We start from the raw sequence: 18,007 nt of genomic DNA, 5'->3' as shown, positions 1-18,007 counted from the left end.
AGCAGGGGAATGATGTCAGTACAACTGTGGAGTTTTATTGATTCTTAAGTTTTTGTTTTCCAGTACTTTTCTGTTTTGAGGCAATCAGGGGCAATCTGTCTCACAATTAAAGCCAAAACCTTAGCAATATATAAAGACCTTAGGAAAAAAGCTGAAAATCTACAGCAATGCCTCCCTTAGTGCAAGTACTAACTATTTTAATGGCTTTAACAACCATGCATTCCACTAGGTTAAGCTATCTGGAAAGACTGTGGCTGCAGATAAAGAAGCTATGACGATATGCCTCCTGATTTAAAACAATGGATTAATAAAGGAGGCAACAGTTTGATTCAGATTTTTCATTTTGATGAAAATGATCTCTGCTGGAAACAAATTGCTACCAGGACCTACATCACAGAAACGGAAGCACAAGTCCTCAAGGCATGTGTGACAGTGGTTTTATTAGGATTGTTGACTGTTTCTGTTAGGGCTCTGCTTACAAAGTGCCATAAGATAAGAGCAGCCTTCCTCTAACCCCAATTTTTCCTGAAGCCCTGTTAGTTAGGTGGGCAATTTTCCAGAATGGGAAGTTTTTCAGAAATCATATATCATGTTATGGCAGAACACACATGTACACTCAAAAATTATGCTTTAAATTGTATTAAAATAAACTCTTTTATTAAAAATCCTCAAAACATTTGCTCAAGACTTATTTATCCAAAGAAACCTCTACAGATTATTTTGCCAGCATATTTCTATTTATACACCACCTTGGATTCATTGCATGATGGCAGTATACAGATCCTGTTATCTAAAATCAACAATAACAAATCAGACTAAATTTCTCTGAGTTGGGAGCCACATAGAAAAGAAGGAATACCAACCACACCAAGTATAAAAATTCCTCAAATTATCACGGATCTATGACAAGACACAATAAATCTATTAAATTTCCACTTAGTAAAAATATCTTTGCCAAGTAAAAGTAATTTACTTATAAAAATACATAATTTTAAACATCCAAATCCATTAAACAAGAATGAAAAAGATGAGCTTTATCTCTCAATTTTTTCACATTACTAAAATATATCTTTTATTCTTAGAGGAAATTGTTCTTGCTTTTCTGATGACTCTGTCTTTACACAGTCTTAGTAGAAATTTGTTCCCTAAAAATGAGCTTTACCACAGAGTCAACTCTAAATTTTCTATGAAAGCTGAAGAAAAAGATATCCATAAATGATTTGACCAAAGGTTTCATCTACTGTTAGGATCAACAGAAAGATAAAGTTAACTTCAGGCCAGCTGGAAAGGTAGAGAAGCAAAGGACAGGAATTTCCATATAGCAGACAACTGGAACAGAAAAACATAATTTGAGTAAAAGTCCCCATATAAGTACATGAAGAAACAGGAGAAAACCAAATATCTACAGGGTAAAAGAAAAATGCAGCAGGGGAACTTACAACAGAATCATGTTTTAAATCCAGTTCTGCTCATCATATTCTAAAAATACATATGAAATTTGGGATAAAAAACTACCCATTCAAGCTAGATAGGAATTGAATCCTGGAAGGGTGGAATTCATATGGCTGAGGTGTATTGCTTACTCCAGCATCATTTAAGTATAAGTTTAAGTAGAACTTGAAGGACCTTTAGATTTACCTTTCCTCTAAAGGTCTAATGAAAACCACAGGCCTTATTAATGAAAGATTTATGTATTATTATTCCCCCTTGACACATAAAGAGGTAATAAAATAAGCAAGAACCTGGACACATGCCCCTGATTACAAATGCAGCTTACTATTCAATAGACAGTAAATCTCAAATAAAACTAACCTGCACTCAATATTTAGAACTATCATAAAGTAACATGAAATAATGAAATCAAATGCACTTAATGTAGCTAAAATATTTTAAACTAAGACAATACAGCTTATAAATATAATAGCTCAAAAGGGAATGTATGGTCAAAAATTTTTAAATCACTTGGTATCAAGAAAAATAACAAAAAGTGATCTCAGTCTTAATAGGTGTGCCTTTCAAATCTTATTAGAACACTAAAAAATTCTACTTAGAGAGTAATCTTAAAAGTGAGCCAGAATAGCAACAAGAGAATAATGCGGGAAATTCACACAGGAAATTTGGATGCCATATAATTATGCACTATATTAATTATCTTAGCAAGTCCTTACTTTTGTTTTCAACTAATATTATATGTATAATGAATCCAGATGAGTTGGCTGCTTTCAGCAATTACTCATATTTGAGCTACATGAGGAACAAATGATTTTATATGCAATGCTTTGAATAACAGATTTTTAGGCATAGCAAAATAAACTCACTAAGAACAATCAATAATGTTTTAATTTGATTTTTATATGTAGTAATGCTGTTACATCACAATTGGATGATTTTTATCCCAGAAAGACCAATGAACATAAAATACACATAAACTACTGTAAAATTTGTCAGACTCCCCACGAAAAAACTGTAAGAAAACATAAGTAGCACTGCAAATGATAAAGGTTCCTCCAATATCCAGCATCAATGTGATTGATTAAAGGTTCAGACATGTGGTTAGACTAAGATCTTTAAGGTCCCTTCCAATATTGAGATTCTATTATTCTCTATTTGGATAAGGAGGACATCTGTATTTCTCTAAAACTTTATTTTTTTTTCACAAAAGCCTTCCAAAGTGTATATTACTATAATACTTCTGAAAACAGCCCTAAAACCAAACTATCCATTTCATTAATTCTTTAGAGAATGACTTATCATTAATATATTTTGTTTTCTAGGTTCTAAATTTCGATGATGTAGGAATTGTGTTGAATATCTACAAACACTATATCCTGACTAGTAAAACCTAGTGAATGGAAAACCTGTTACGAGCAGAATACTTTTATATTTGTTGTCATTTAATCTGATCCTCACAACAGCCCTGCAAGTTTCTGAGCTTGCACATGTGAGTTTTATCTTAAAGACTCCCTTAGCATAAACATTACAGAAACATGCTCCTTTCCCTTTGAGGGGGATTTGGGCCCATCTCTGCACTAAACCCTTGCACTGCATCTACTCGCTCCACTCTATCTGTTGCTCTATCTGTCACTTGATTCTGTAATATACTCCCTCAAACCACTTATGTTCTTCCAATTCTTCACCGACGATAAGAGAAGCCCTGCTCTGCCTTTTCCATACCCCTTTCATATGTCATCTTTTCCTTTTCCCTAGCTTTTCTTAGTACTGGCATCTAAAAGCTCATCATTACAGATGTAGTTTCACTGAAGTGCAGGCTATTAAATTGTCCCAAATATAGGTTGTCTCAAAAATTCTTGCCAACATTTCTCCAAGGAAGATATACAAATGGCCAATAAGCACATGAAAAGATGTTCAACATCATTAGTAATCGGGGAAATGCAAATCAAAACCACTATGAGATACCACTTCATGCCCACTAGGATGCTGGAATCAAAAAGAGAGATAATAACAAGTGTTCACTAGGACACAAAAATATCAGAACTCTCATACTCTGCTGACGGGAGCGTAAAATGGAGCAGCCACTTTGGAAAACACTCTGGCAGTTCCTCAAATAATTAAAGATAGAACTAGCATATGACCCAGCAATTCCACTACTAGAGATATAGCTAAGAGAAATAAACATATGTCCACGCAAAAACCTGTACACAAATGTTCATAGCAGCATTATTTATAATAGTAAAAAGGTGGAAACAACCAAATGTCCATCAAATGATGAATGAATAAACAAAATGTGGTATATCCATACAATGGAATATTTGGCCTTAAAAATAAATGAAGCACCAACACATGCCACAACATGGATGAACCTTTAAAACATTATGCTAAGTAAAAGAAGCCAGTCATAAAAGACCACGTTATATGATTCAATTTATACTAAATGTCTAGAATAGGCTAATCTATAGGGACAGAAAGTAGATTAGTGGTTGCCAGGGAATTGGGGGGAGGAGGGTATAGGGGGATGGGAATAGTAGCAAAAGGGTGTGGGGTTTCCTTTGGAAGTGATGAAAATGTTCTACAATTAATTGTGCTGACAGTAGCACATATCTGAGAATATCCTAAAATCCACTGAATTGTACACTTTAAATGATGAATTGTATGGTATGTGAATTATATCTCAATAAAGCTGTTTTTAAAAAAGTCTTGTCAGTGATGCCTGTACAACTGTTCTTCATTTAGCTTTCAGGTATCCCACCACTCTATTTTTTGAAATTCTGGTTAATCAAAGATTTTACTGCAATGTCCACCAAGGAGTCTGCCTGAGTTAACTAAACTTTCAGACTCACCAGGCTGTCATCAAACCACTCTTAGCATCAGTCTACTCAGAAGTATAAGAACAGGAACAACAGTTTGCCAACAGCACAGCATGAGTTGTTCGTGGGTGGGAGTCTTGCAGCAGTTCACACAGAGGTACAGCTCAGAGAGATGAGGGATACACCTGGCTTTGAAGCCTTATTTTCCACCAGCGTCAATCCCCATCTGCAAGGCTTCCAGAGCCCCACAGCAGACGTGCCAGCTACGAAGCTCACCACACTCAGGGAGCTCTGGCTTACTCCAAGGATTTACAGTTCTCCCGTTTATATGCAATTTGCCAATCAGGAGTCATGTTTACTATAAGTATGTTGTCTAGGAACATAGTTACCATCCCTACCTTTACCTGTTTCCCAGGGAAAGAGCTAGAAAGTTAACTGAAGGTCGAATTCTCACACAACATTTCACCAACATAACACATTAGCATACCATAAGCTCTTTTTATTATCCAATCTCTGGTTTCAAAATTCAGAGAAAAATACTTTGCTACTTAAAATATAGTTTTAAATTATTTCAGGAGCTTGATCATATCATTAGGGATTCATTCACACTGCCATTCATTCAAAAAAAGATTTACATGTGCCAGGTACAACATTAAATACTGAGAATACAATGATGAACAAGACAGAAATAGTCCCTCTCCTCACAGGATTTGAAATTTATCGGAAAATATTAAAAAAAAAAGAATAGTCAATAATAATATAGTTTTAAAAACCCCTTCATAGAAGAAGTGTAAAGTGATAATCATATTGAAGAGCAATGAATACAGAGTTATAGCACAAGAAATAAGCATTATCCCATTAAAAAAATAGGTGAAAAACATGCCAATACTCAGTTTATATATATTTTAAATATTTTATTTTTTCTTGTGTAATTTTAACTTATATTTATAAATAGAAAATTTATACTTTTTTTTAGAATATTTACATCATCTAGACTCTAAAATCATGTGAATTTTGATAATTCCTTTTTCAGGGAACATTTACTCCCTATCCTTATATTTCTATCTTGTTGGTGAGACTTTGGGAGAAGAAAGTGAGCACACTCACCTCTGCCCCTTCTGGGTTCTCTCTCTAAGGGCTGCCTGCCCAGAGAGGGATTCATTCCATTCTAGACATCCACTAAGGAGTTTTACTGGGTAGGCCCTGCCCCACCAGAGGGAAAGGTCTCAAACTTGGGGGAGACGGGACAGTAAAAATGTTCAACTCAAGGAATTATTAGGAAGCTGAATTTGTCTGAACATCCATGCCACAACCACCAATTTTGATTGTATCAATAATAAAATTGATATTTTTATTTCTATATTTTGACTCTAATATCTAATTCTCACTTGGTTCAGAATTTGGAAAGTGAAGACAGAGGTGTTATACATTGGCCTTCAAAAATTGCAGCACACTCTAAAATTAGGCCAACAATTATCTGTAATTTCACTCTGAATTACATACTGGCAGGTTCCCCAGGAAACAGAGACTGTGATTTGACTGCCTGACTTTTACTGGGGAGTGCCCTGAGAAGAACACCTGTGGACAAGTGAAGGAAGAGGAATGGGGCAAAGAGGAAAGCTGGATTTGATGCAATTGCCAATCCCAAGGGAGGAACTGTGAGGGCCCCTCAGAGTCGTCCCCAATTGAGGCAAGGGGTCTGCTGGGAATTTGTACTCTCACACAGACCACAAAATGGGCTGCCTCCAGGGATGGAGTGTAAGCTAGGCAGTGGCAGCTCCCTTTGGGCAAAGGAAATTCCTGGGAAGAGACTCAACTGTGATCCACCTGCAGGCAACACTCCAGGCAGCCAAGGCAGTGAGTGTCTCAATCCTAAAGAGGAGGATCTAGTGGCACACGATAGCATCTACAGTATGTGTATGCACAACATTTAAAATGGATCACATTAAGATCATACAAGTAAGTAACCATGACGTTATCCAAAATGACTAGCTATGATCTAAAAATACTGTCTTATTGTGAACATTAACAGAATAATGACAGTGTGAGCCTCAAAGCTGATATTGGTCATCGTCAACTAAAAGAAAAAAAATCTACCATTAAGTCAGTAAGCATGAGTCATATTCTGACGATAACTGAGGTTCTGCCTGGTAATTGTTTTCCTGTAGGTATGTTCAAGTAAATATATATTCCCATGTACATCTATATTTATATATGCATACCTTTCTTTGGAGATAAGAAAGTAAAGAGGCTGTATATAAATGTCTCATACCAGAAAACAGGGAAATTCTACCTCAATTATCTCTTCTTTCATTACTAACCTCCCCCCTTCCCAAAGTCTCTCCTTTCCAGTTAAGAAAATCTCCATTCCAATTAAGAAAACATATTTACCAGAATCTATTAATGATTTACTTAATCCAGCCTCCTTTTGTACATGTCAGACTTCACAATAGAATGCCTTTTGCTTGTTTTTCCCCATCTTCTATTCTCTCTAATTAACCTCATCTGTTCTGTTTGATCATATGTTGTTAAAAGGAAATAGGAACGCCCGACATATTAGGACCTTATTTTTCATCAATGTTAGGCTTACCCACTGAAAAAACCTTTTGTTGCAACTCGTAGTCTTGAAAATCATTCTAAATATAGAAGTAGAATTTCCATCCTTAGTAATTCTTCTCATGTATTTACACTTTATTTTGCACATAATTAACTACTTAGAGGTTGGAGAAGGCAAAAAAAACTCGTGTTGAAATCACTGCCAAGTATAAATCATTCATAAATCAAAAGAAAGGCCCTTGGAAATTATAATCTTAGTCAACATAGAAATGGTAATAGTTTGCCTTCAATTTTTCAAGGATTTATCTCTTAAGTAAAACAAGATATGCTAGTACCAAATGATCCCTACTGAATGTGAAATCTGTAAAGGCTCATGCGCTGTATGTAGGAAGGGGGCTAAAACGGTTTATAGCCATCAAATCTGGCTATACTTTATAATAACCAGAAACATCAGCATAGGTTAAAGAACATAAAGTATGGCAGCCATTAGTGTAGAATGCTAGCTTTTCATATCGCAATGCTTAATATTCAAATATCAAATATCTGCCCTAACGTCTCAGATTAGATATGAATTCAGTAGTCAACAAAAAAGTCTCATGACTTTTATAGTTACCAAAATGGTGGAAAACTAAAAACACTCTATGACTGGTTAATAAAGGCTATACAGAAAGAGATATCCCCACATTGCTGACCAATGGTCACCAGGCCAAGGCACAACAGCAACAAGAACCTTACGGCACAGAGAAAGAGCAGGGAGGATGATGCAAATAAGGAGAAAAAAAGCAAAGTGTAAAAAAATTAATGGGTTAAACAGAGGACAGAAATAGGAGGAAAATGGCAGATAGCTAAAGGAACCATTGATTAAAGTCAAGAAGTGATGACAGAGAATGGGTAAGGCCATGATATAGGAGAAAAATGAAGTACTAACCAGAAGGGCAAATCTCTTAGGAGGCAGGTGTAGCTATGCATACTGCATCACCTGGTTGAGACGTCTGTCTTATTAACTGTTATACTAGCGAGTGGTCAAAATAAGGGGCAGGAGTCACCAATACATAGTAAGACTGTGTTCACTGTACTCTACTAAGATGGGAGGGCATATGTTATACATTTTGGAATAGTTTCCTTTAAAAAAACTTTTTAGTTTACATTTTTTGTTGAGTGAATAAGTAGACAAATTTACTTGAATTATCTATAAAAAATTATCTCCTTCAAAGTATTTCATTACTTAGCAATCTGGGTAGGTGAAATGATGTTATATAAAAAGAGTAACAACAATGTATGTTTAGCTCCCAGTACAGGTAGTCCTCTATATGCTCCATTTTAAGTGTCAGTCTCACAACTCAACTTCTCTAGTAGGCAACGAACTTCCCAGGACTATCCTCAAGACAGTATCAAGTAGCAACTTTAGTCTCCACAGGCTGGAGGGTAATACAGAGGAGCAACATAAATGTGGAAGATATGTAGTTCTTCATTGTTATTTAACATTAAAATATATACATAAAACAACCCCTGTATTTGAATAAACCTCTCAAGGATATATTATTACTTGCTATGCTCTTTGATTTGTATACATATTATGAAATTCATTTATGTAAACTTTTAGAGATGAACGTGTCTTCCATAATTTGAGATTCACTAGGAACTTAAATACCATTCTACTATTTCTGGCTTACCAAACTTTCCTCCCCTGCAATCTAAAGTAGAAATTGTGATGCTGGTAATATAAAACAACAGTGTATGCCATGAAGTATATACTCAGTAAATATTAGTTCTCTCACTTCTTTATCAATTCTACATTTAGAATTTCATATGGATCTAATCTACAAATATCATGTTCTTCTAAGTTAAAATATAGAATACAACTATTCTAATGACATTAATACGGAATAGAAAAATGCACAATGTTTAGAAAACATAGTCTATGTCATGTTGTTTTTAGTAAGCATGATTTGACCCATATCGTATCTGCCTCTGGAAAACAACAAGCTATATCACAGCAAAGTTTGACGGTCTTTTGAAATGGATTGTGTGTGTGTGTGTGTGTGTGTGTGTAAAAAGAGATGGGGGCGGGAGGGAGAAAGAAAGGGACAGAGACGGAGGACAGGGGAAGGGAAGGAGAGAGAGAAGAGAATCAGACTTGGATAAATCTCGAAGGTCAAATATTGAGGTTGAGGGAAGGAGCCATGTCTCATACTCCTTTGTATCTTCTACCCCAACTAACACAGCATCTAAATTCACTGAGTGATAATCAGAAAATGTGCTGAACAAATCATGGAATGGAAAATTCCTAATATGAACTCACGGTGGGGTAACGACACTTTTTACTCTGAAAATGGAGTGCTTTTGGTTAAATTCTATATTACTTCAATATTAACAAGTACACTCACTTGTATATACATTAATTTTCATTTCTTATGACTATCTGGTTATGCGATCCTGAGGGAGGGGTACAGTAGGTGGTGGTTTTTTGTTTTCCCTCCATCATTTCTGCCCAGAGGCTCTAAATATTGAGTAGCCACTCGAAAGTAACTGACCGGTAAACATTGATATGAGCAAGGTCCATTTTATGTTTTGTAGTTATCGTGACTTGGGTCATCAGCATCCTTGAGAGTTACCAATATTTATATTGAAGTAACATGTAAAGATTAAAATCTACTAGTGATCTTTCTAAATACAGATCTGATCATCTCCCTCCCTTTGCCCACAAGATAATATGAAAACCCTTAACCCATTACACCAGGTCCTTGTTCTCACTTTTACCCCCAGGTCCTTAAGAGCAGGACCGTAGTGTCATTCACCTGTGTAAGGTCACTGCCTAACACAGACCCTGCTTCCTAAAAAGCACTCAATAAATATTTGTTCAAAAAATTACTGTACAGTGAATGAAATCTATGACAAATCAATGCATTATTAAATGTAACTGGTATAACATCATATCTATATTTAGCCATATTTATTGCTTAAGTATTAGAATTTTAAAACCATCTGACAGGTTTGAGTTTAGGTATTTCAGAAAACAATGACTATATGAGGATAAATAAAAGCTTCTGATATGTAGGAGGAAAAGTAGAAACCTGAGAGAAAAGCTTATTTAAGTAATGATAGGTGAGGACAAATAAAAGACTAATTTTTAAAAATAAACATGAAAAGAAAACATAAGAGATTTCTATTTGTAAACTTGACAGAAATAATACTTAAAATAAGCCATGTGCTCATTTGAAACAACAATAGATAAAAATATTGTCTAATTTTTAAATGTCAAGTTCACAGATAGAACGCATAATCTGAAAACTCTAATCAAGCTAAGTGTTTCAGGAACTATATTAAAACACAGTTTAAATAGCAAATTCCAATCCAAGTTAGTGTTCAGTAAAATAATTTTAAGATATATGTAAAGACTGTACATAGAATTTTAGAAATTAATGTAAATCATCCTAAATTCTAGATAATTAAACATGTTTTAAATGTCTTTGAGTTGAAACATTTTATAAATACACTACAAGTAAAGCATTTTAAAAAGTCATTACCTGCAAAAGAGTTGTTCTGTGGAACTTCAGTGCCCCCTTCTTGTGAATTTTAGCAAAGCATCCTGAACAATAATCTTCTCCACATTCAAGGCATACCTTAAAAGATATTTTAAAAAATCGTAAAATCTTATAATATAACTTTGAGAACATATTTGCGTAAAGATGTCATTGCTCTCATCTTTATTTCTCCAATTACATAGCTATATGTCACCAGAATTGAGAAGCCCAAGGAAACTTACCCCAGTCAAGATTTAACTCTGAGAAAAACTAACTTGTAAACTCTAATTACTCCCATATCAAAATAAATATAATAGCTACAATGTAGATTTTAGACATAACTATCAGATGCATGTATGTGTGTATAATTTCTGAATAAAACATAAAAGAATCAGCAGCCTCAGGTCAAACTTCTTGACCTAGTAAAAACTAAACAGCAGTATGTCTGGGTCAAAACTACATTTTTATGAATTCTTTTATCTTTCTATACAGAGCTACATGGCACAATTATTCAAATTCTATGTATACTATTTGTCTCTAAAAGTCTCCATATACTTCCTTGAATGGCCTTCCTTCACGGAGGATTCTCAAAATATGGTTTTAAAAGTGTTCTTAGAAGATTCCTCAAAGGAAAGGAAGTATAAGAAAAAAAAAACTTGATGGAATTCCATCAAAATGCCAGCAATGTTTATGACTGGTGAAATGATTATGGAAAAGTTCATTATGTTTTTTATTTTTTGTGAGGAAAATTAGCCCTGAGCTAACATCTGTTGCCAATCCTCCTCTTTTTGCTGAGGAAGATTGGACCTGGGCTAACATCCATGCCCATCTTCCTCTACTTTATACAGGACACAGCCACAGCATGGCTTGACAAGTGGTGCATCCGTCCACGCCCGAGATCTGAACCCGTGAACCCAGGAGAGCCGAAGCAGAGAGTGAGAATTTAGCTACGCCACCAGGCCGGCCCTGGAAAAGTTTCTATTTATCTTCCAAATTCTCTATGGTATTAAAATATAATTTTTTTTTTTAATTTAGGGACAAATTGAGTAATGTCATATACCTGTATCTATGATGGTACCAAGTAACACTGAAAGTAAAGAAAAAAACAGAATGTTTACTGCAAGTGAAATTACTACCATGCAGTTTTACAGCCACTTCAATCCTCTTTACAATGTGACAAAAAGCAGTGGAAATTTGGCTAAGATCCCTCATTTTCTTAAGTTTGGCCTAGGTTGAGAATGACCAGTAGCACAAATAAGAAAGCATGAGGGCTTGGAGAGATGCTGTCAAAAAGTCTGTGTCAAGGAGCTCACATTCCCTTGACCCTCTTCCATTTCCTCTCCCCTTAGGGTGCACACCACCATTCTCCCCCTCCTTCCTTTCTCCTCATATCAGGGAACAGTAAGCATAAAGTAGCTGGGGCAGACTGGGGAAGGGTCGACCAAGCTCTTCTGCTTGTACTGGTCAATGGTGGACTGAAACGTGCAATACAGTGATGCTTCTCAAACTGTACCACGCATACGAACCACCTGGGCTTTTGTTACAACGCAGACTCTGGTTCAGGAAGTCTGGAATGCCACCTGAGATCCCGCATCTAACAAGCTCCCAGGTGATGCCCATGCAGTTGCTGGTGTGCAGACCACATATTGAGTAACAAGGCACTAGGATGTATAAGACGTAGAGAAGTAAACTAAACTCTTCTTAAAAACTCAACAGGAGATTTTTAAGTCCATTAATTTTTAAAAATTGTATTACAAGTCCCCATATGATGACAGAGTTACCTACAATAATGTAGCCAGGTTTATTAAATATAAGATGATTAAAATAACACTAAAAAATGGTTAAAAGAGAGAAATTTTATATAACTAAAATGAAACTAAAAAGGAAGGCTAGAGTCAAATAATAACAACAACGTTCACAAGATGTGGTGAGCACTTACTCACTGTTCTAAGGGCTTTGTACGTTCCATCTCATTTAATCCTCACAACAATCCCATAGCGTTAGAATGATCATTACCTCTCCATTGTGAAAACAAGGTAACAAGAGAACATAACAATTGGAAACTTGTCTAGTCATACAGCTAACAGAGCCGGGATCTCATCCCCATAGTCTGGCTCAAAGCTCAAGCTCTTACCCACAGCCCACATTACTAATCATTAAATCAATCACTGACCATTAACTGCAGTTCTAATCATTTATTGAAAAACCTTGATAAAATCTGCCATTTAAACATCCAATATTTCAAATGACTGCATGGTCTAGTATTTGTCAAAATCCAATTTTGTAATTTCAAATGTGATTAACTGAAAAGCACTGGATTTTTTATTTAAGTAGAAAAAAAATAAGCACTATCCCTAGTATGGGAACTAGTCCTACCTACCAACTCTTGTTTCAAGAGCTACAGTCTCTTAGAGAAATGATGATGAAAACATCCAAATCCATAGTTTTTCAAGCGTGAAATCAATTAAAAAGCTATAATATCACATACATATATGGTAGTATTATTGTATTAATGTATATTTCAAAATGCATTCTGCATAATTTTTATTTTACATATCTGGTAACATTTTAATGAATTTCTCATAAGTATTTGGCACTGTTTTTACAATGTAATATAGAGGACTGAAAATCAGTTTCAGAATATAATTCTAAGCCAAGCATTTGTTAACAACAGACTTTTAATGAAAGTAGCCAAATGGATGTGGTAGACTGGAAGATCAAAGCTGGAGCTGCAGAGGAAGCTTATGTATTTTGTTAGACAAGCATATTTGGATTTAAATTGGGTTAAAATGACCACCAACTGGAAAATCTTCTTAGGCAGTCTGTATAACTGGCAGGAACATACTAAAAATGTAGATAAAGACTCCATTCCATCATCACAGATGCTTCTTCAATGATGGAATACCCAAGTGCAGTTTTAGCAAATACATTCTTAATTTGATCAAGGCTAGATCAGTTGTGCTAAGCCTCCTGAATCCATCTGAGTTTAATTAAATTATCCACATTTGTCAATCTAACGTATGATTTTTAACTTTTATCCATTTCACTTTTGCCATGTAGAAACAGCGTAAAGCTACTAGAATTCCGTTAAAAAATAAGAAATCTGGAAGTTTGGGGTTTTATTTTTACCATCAATATTATCAATATATGTGAATGCATCAGGACATAAGAAAATGTTCCAACAATAAAATACATACAATCTATTGTCTCCTCTCAATGTGCCGGGCACAACACTAAATACTTCACACACATTAACCATTCTCCTTAATAAGTGAGAGGTATAGACTATCATTATCTGTATTATCCCATTTTACAAATGAGAAAACAGAAATATAAAGGAATTAAGTCATTTGCTAAAAGTCGCATAGCTAATAACAGGTAAAGTTGAGATTCAAACCCCCAAAACATAAGCTCTTAACCCCTACCTCTCATACAGTTTTCCCTGATGAAGGTACTGTCATAAGATATAGAAAGCTTGGCTCTAATTATCCAGTCAGCATTACCATCTAGGATGATGGAAGCTAAGAGCACAAGACAAGCTCAGAGTTTAACACTACCACAGTCTACTTCATTAGATCGGCCGAGCCTGAATTTTTAAATAACTTACTGTTGTACTTTGACAAGTATCATGGGATACTATTTTCATTTCAAATCAAAGAACATTCTTTCTTAAAAACTGGGCAAAATTCTTCAAGAATGTGTAGGGCCTAAATTGTGGCTTCTATATATGACAGTTTTCAGGCAAATCAGTTTTATAATTATTGCACACATCATCACTCATCTGCTTTCCAGGCAAGGCACATGCCATTTGTCCTGTCTGGGCTGTCCTTGTCTTGCTTTTCTTTCTCTCTGGAAAAACAGATCCTTTATTTCCAGGTCAAGTCTTATCTCCATATGCCATATTGTTCAAATTCCTTGGCCTTTAAACAGTGGTCAACATAGAATAGGATTCACAAGAAATATTGACTCACAGCTCCTACATATTCGTGGACAGGGGACCCCAGCAATTCCATTCAGCCAGTAAGTCCCTTCAGTTTTCATACTTCCAACTTCAAGAATATTAGCATTTTTAAAATATTTTTTAAACATTTATGGATAGATACAATTTGCTAAGATTCTTTAAATTATTTTCTACCATTATATCAAATAATATAAGAAAACACTATGATGTAATGGTGCTGGCATTACACCCAGGGCTGGGGTTTTACATTTAATATTATTAGCTCTTTATTAGACTTACAGCATCCTAACTCTCTGAGCCCAGTTAAAACTGCCATGAAATAAGACTAGTAACATAGTTTTAAATCAGAAGTGATTATAACTAAATTCTCTGAAACTATAACAAATTTTAGTTATAGTAATCTTCAAATATTAGTTATAATAACTAAATTCTTTAGGGGAAAACTGCTTCCTAACTGTGTAATATTTTAGATTGCAAAAGATATTGGAGTATCTTCAATACTAAGTGAAAGGAAGATATATCTAAAGTCTATATTAACAGAAAAGTTTTAAAGAAATGATTCATTCAACTAATATTTTTGAGTGCCTACTGAATTGCAGGCATAATTCTAGGTGGTGGGCACACAGCAGTGAACAAAACTAAATCCTTACACTTGTGAAGTTGATATTGTAGGTGGATGGAAAATAAACAAACAAATATGTTAAAGGACAATAAATGCTATGTAAATGAATGAAGCAGCTTCACAAAACTAGAGAGTGCAACTCAGCTGTTGCTATTTTATAGAGGGCTGTCGGGGTAGGTAACATTTGAGCTGACCTTTATTGATATGAATAGGAGACTGTGGGAGGAGAAAATTTGTTCAGAGACATTAAGGGTTCTCAGAATTGAACCCTGTTAAGTTAGTGACTCCTGTCAGACACCCAAGTAGAGGTGTTGATGAGGCAGTTTGAGTTGAAAGTTCAGGGGAGAGGTATGAGTTAGAGATGCAAATTTGGGAACCATAAATGTAGAGATGGTCTTTAATGCCAAAAGAGTGGATGAAATTACATAAAGAGTAAGCATAGACAGACTAGAGAAGAGGCCTAAGGACCGAGCCTGTGGCACTCCAATGTTAGGGAGTCAAGAATACAGAAAACCAACAAAAAAGACTGAAAAGAGACAGCTAGCAAAGAATGGTGACCCGGAGGAAGCCAAGCAAAGAGTCATCACAGAGGAGAGGGATACTGTATCAAATATTACTGATAGATTAGGATAATTACTGAAAGTTGGCCACTGTGTTTAAGAATGTGGAAGTCACTAGTGACCTTGATAGGAACTGTTGCAAGACAGTAGTGGAGACCTAATACTCAATGGAGAGGGTTCAAGAGAGAATGAGAACTTAGCTATTCTGCTTCTGAGTATATACTCAAAAGAACTGAAAGTAGGAACTTGGACAGTTATTTGTACACTCATGTCCATAGCAGCATTATTCAGCCAAAAGGTGAAAGCAACCCAAGCATCCATCAGTAGATGAATGGATAAACAAAATGTGGAATATACATACAATTTAATATTATTCAGCCTTAAAAAGGAAGGAAATTCTGACACATGCTACAACATGTATGAACACTGAAGACATTATGATAGGTGAAATAAGCCAATGACAGAAGGAGAAACAGTGTATGGTTCCACTTATATGACGCACCTAGAAGAGTCAAATTCATAGAGACAGAAAATAGAATAGTGGTTGCCAGGAACCAAAAGGAGGAGAGAATGGGAGTTATTATTTAATGAACACAGAGTTTCATTTCTGCAAGGTGAAAAGAGTTTTGTGGATGGATGGTGATGATGGTAGCACAACGATGGAATGTACTTAATGCCACTGGACTCTACTCTTAAAATGGCTAAGATGGTAACTTTTAAATTATGGTGTATTTTACCATAATTTTTTAGAAAGTTCATGAAATTAGCACCAATGAAAAGTTAGAGAGATGTCAGAAAGCATTATTTTTTGTACTTTTTTTCAACTTTACTTCAAAACTTTTAAGGAAAGAAAAATCGTTTAAGGGGGAAAGAAAAAGACTTGCTCATAAATTCCATAGCAGCCTCAAACATAACAATAAAAAAACCTGAAACAACCCAAATGTCATTCAACATGTCAATGAATAAACAAATGCTGGTATATTGATACAATGGAATACAACTCAGTAATACAAAGGAACAAACTGCTGATAAATATAATGACATGGATGAATCTTCATGTGGAGCAAAAGAAGCCTTACACAGAAAAATATATGCCATACCATTTCATTTACACTAAGTTCAAGGATAGGCACCACGAAACGTATGGTGCTAAAAATCAGAGCAGTGTGGGCTTTGTAGTGGGGATTAATTGGAAAAGGCACAAGGGAACTGTGCCGTGTTGATGTGGCTGTACACATTTGTCAAAAAGCATCTAATTTAAGATCTGTCCAGGGGCTGGCCCGGTGGTGTAGTGGTTAAGTGTGCTAGCTCCACTTCAGTGGCCCAAGGTTCGCAGGTTTGGATCCCCAGCGTGGACCTACCCACCACTTATCAAGCCATGCTGTGGCAGGTGTCCCACATATAAAGTAGAGGAAGATGGGCACAGATATTAGCCCAGGGCCAATCTTCCTCAGCAAAAAGAGGATTGGCAACAGATGTTGGCTCAGGGCTAATCTTCCTCACCAAAAAACAAAAACCTGTCCATTTCACAGTACATAAATTATACCTCAATAAAAAAAAAGAGAGAATGGGAGGAGAGAATATGATGACAGCAACTGTAGAGAACTCTAGAAATTTTCCTAAAAGGGGTACAGAGGAAGATGTGGGGGTCAAAGAAGGATTTTTGTTGTAGTTTTGGTTTGGGAAATACTGCAGCAGGCTTGGGCGCTGATAGGCGCGATCCGAGGGAGAGAGGACAAGAGTCAGGGCACATCCTTAAACAGGACTGAGAGGCTGAGCTTCAGGGCATCGCGCGTGTGTTGGCCTCACCAGGCAGCACGCACACTTCACCCATCCTAACCGCACTGGAGGAAAAGTATACGGCTACCAAAGCAGGTTAGGTTGGGGGAGGAGCGTGAGACCGTGTGCAAGTTCCATTCCAGTATCTGACAACAGCATACGTACTAGCAGAGCAGCTTTGTTCTCACACTGTCCGCAAACCTTCCCTTTTATCTTGGGTTTCTCACTTTCAGGAGAATTTGTCATTTTACAATTAAGTGATTGTTTCACTGGCCCTGGAAGAAAAAAAACTCAAACCAATCACATTAAAATACAATGTTCAGTTTTCTCACTGATAGTAATGAAATTATGCACATTTTGAAATTCTCAAACAACATTTAAATATTAGTTGCCCAATAAGAAGGCATGTAGCCAAGTCTAATCTTCCCAGTAGACTGGGGAGCCAAGGTCCCCCCTGCCCCCTGTGACCACAGGGCCACACACATGCACCCACAGGACATTCTGGATCAAACTGAAGCCCACACAGAACAAATGTTACATATATTTCTAGAACTTGTTCTACCAAATGATCTTAACCATTCAAATTAAACATGTTTATCCCCTATAAAAAATCATAATTATTATAAATTCAAAATTGATTTTTGGTTTTTCCTATTGTCAAAACACTTATTAAAATATAAAGTAATTTTTTGATATTCTTTTAATTTCCTAGAGTGAAATTTCAATTTATAAATTTATAC

The 18,007-nt window shown here is 35.7% G+C and overlaps 1 protein-coding gene across 1 annotated transcript in view; it reads right to left on the bottom strand.

Annotated features, from left to right (window-relative positions):
* Window positions 1-18,007, bottom strand: part of ZBBX (zinc finger B-box domain containing) — a 100,903-nt gene that overhangs the window by 63,715 nt on the left and 19,181 nt on the right. The window contains exons 6-7 of the mRNA XM_087439444.1: window positions 17,433-17,542; window positions 10,349-10,444 (exon numbers count right to left, since the gene is read on the bottom strand). Of these exons, the coding sequence (XP_087295570.1) occupies window positions 10,349-10,444; window positions 17,433-17,542 (206 nt within the window). The remainder of the gene's footprint in view (window positions 1-10,348; window positions 10,445-17,432; window positions 17,543-18,007) is intronic.

This window comes from Ceratotherium simum, chromosome 15 (assembly GCF_057802395.1).
Source record: "Ceratotherium simum simum isolate JZ-2026a chromosome 15, ASM5780239v1, whole genome shotgun sequence".
Lineage (NCBI taxonomy): Eukaryota > Metazoa > Chordata > Mammalia > Perissodactyla > Rhinocerotidae > Ceratotherium > Ceratotherium simum.
Note: the sequence above shows the minus strand (reverse complement) of the source record. Positions and strands in the feature narration are given on the sequence as shown.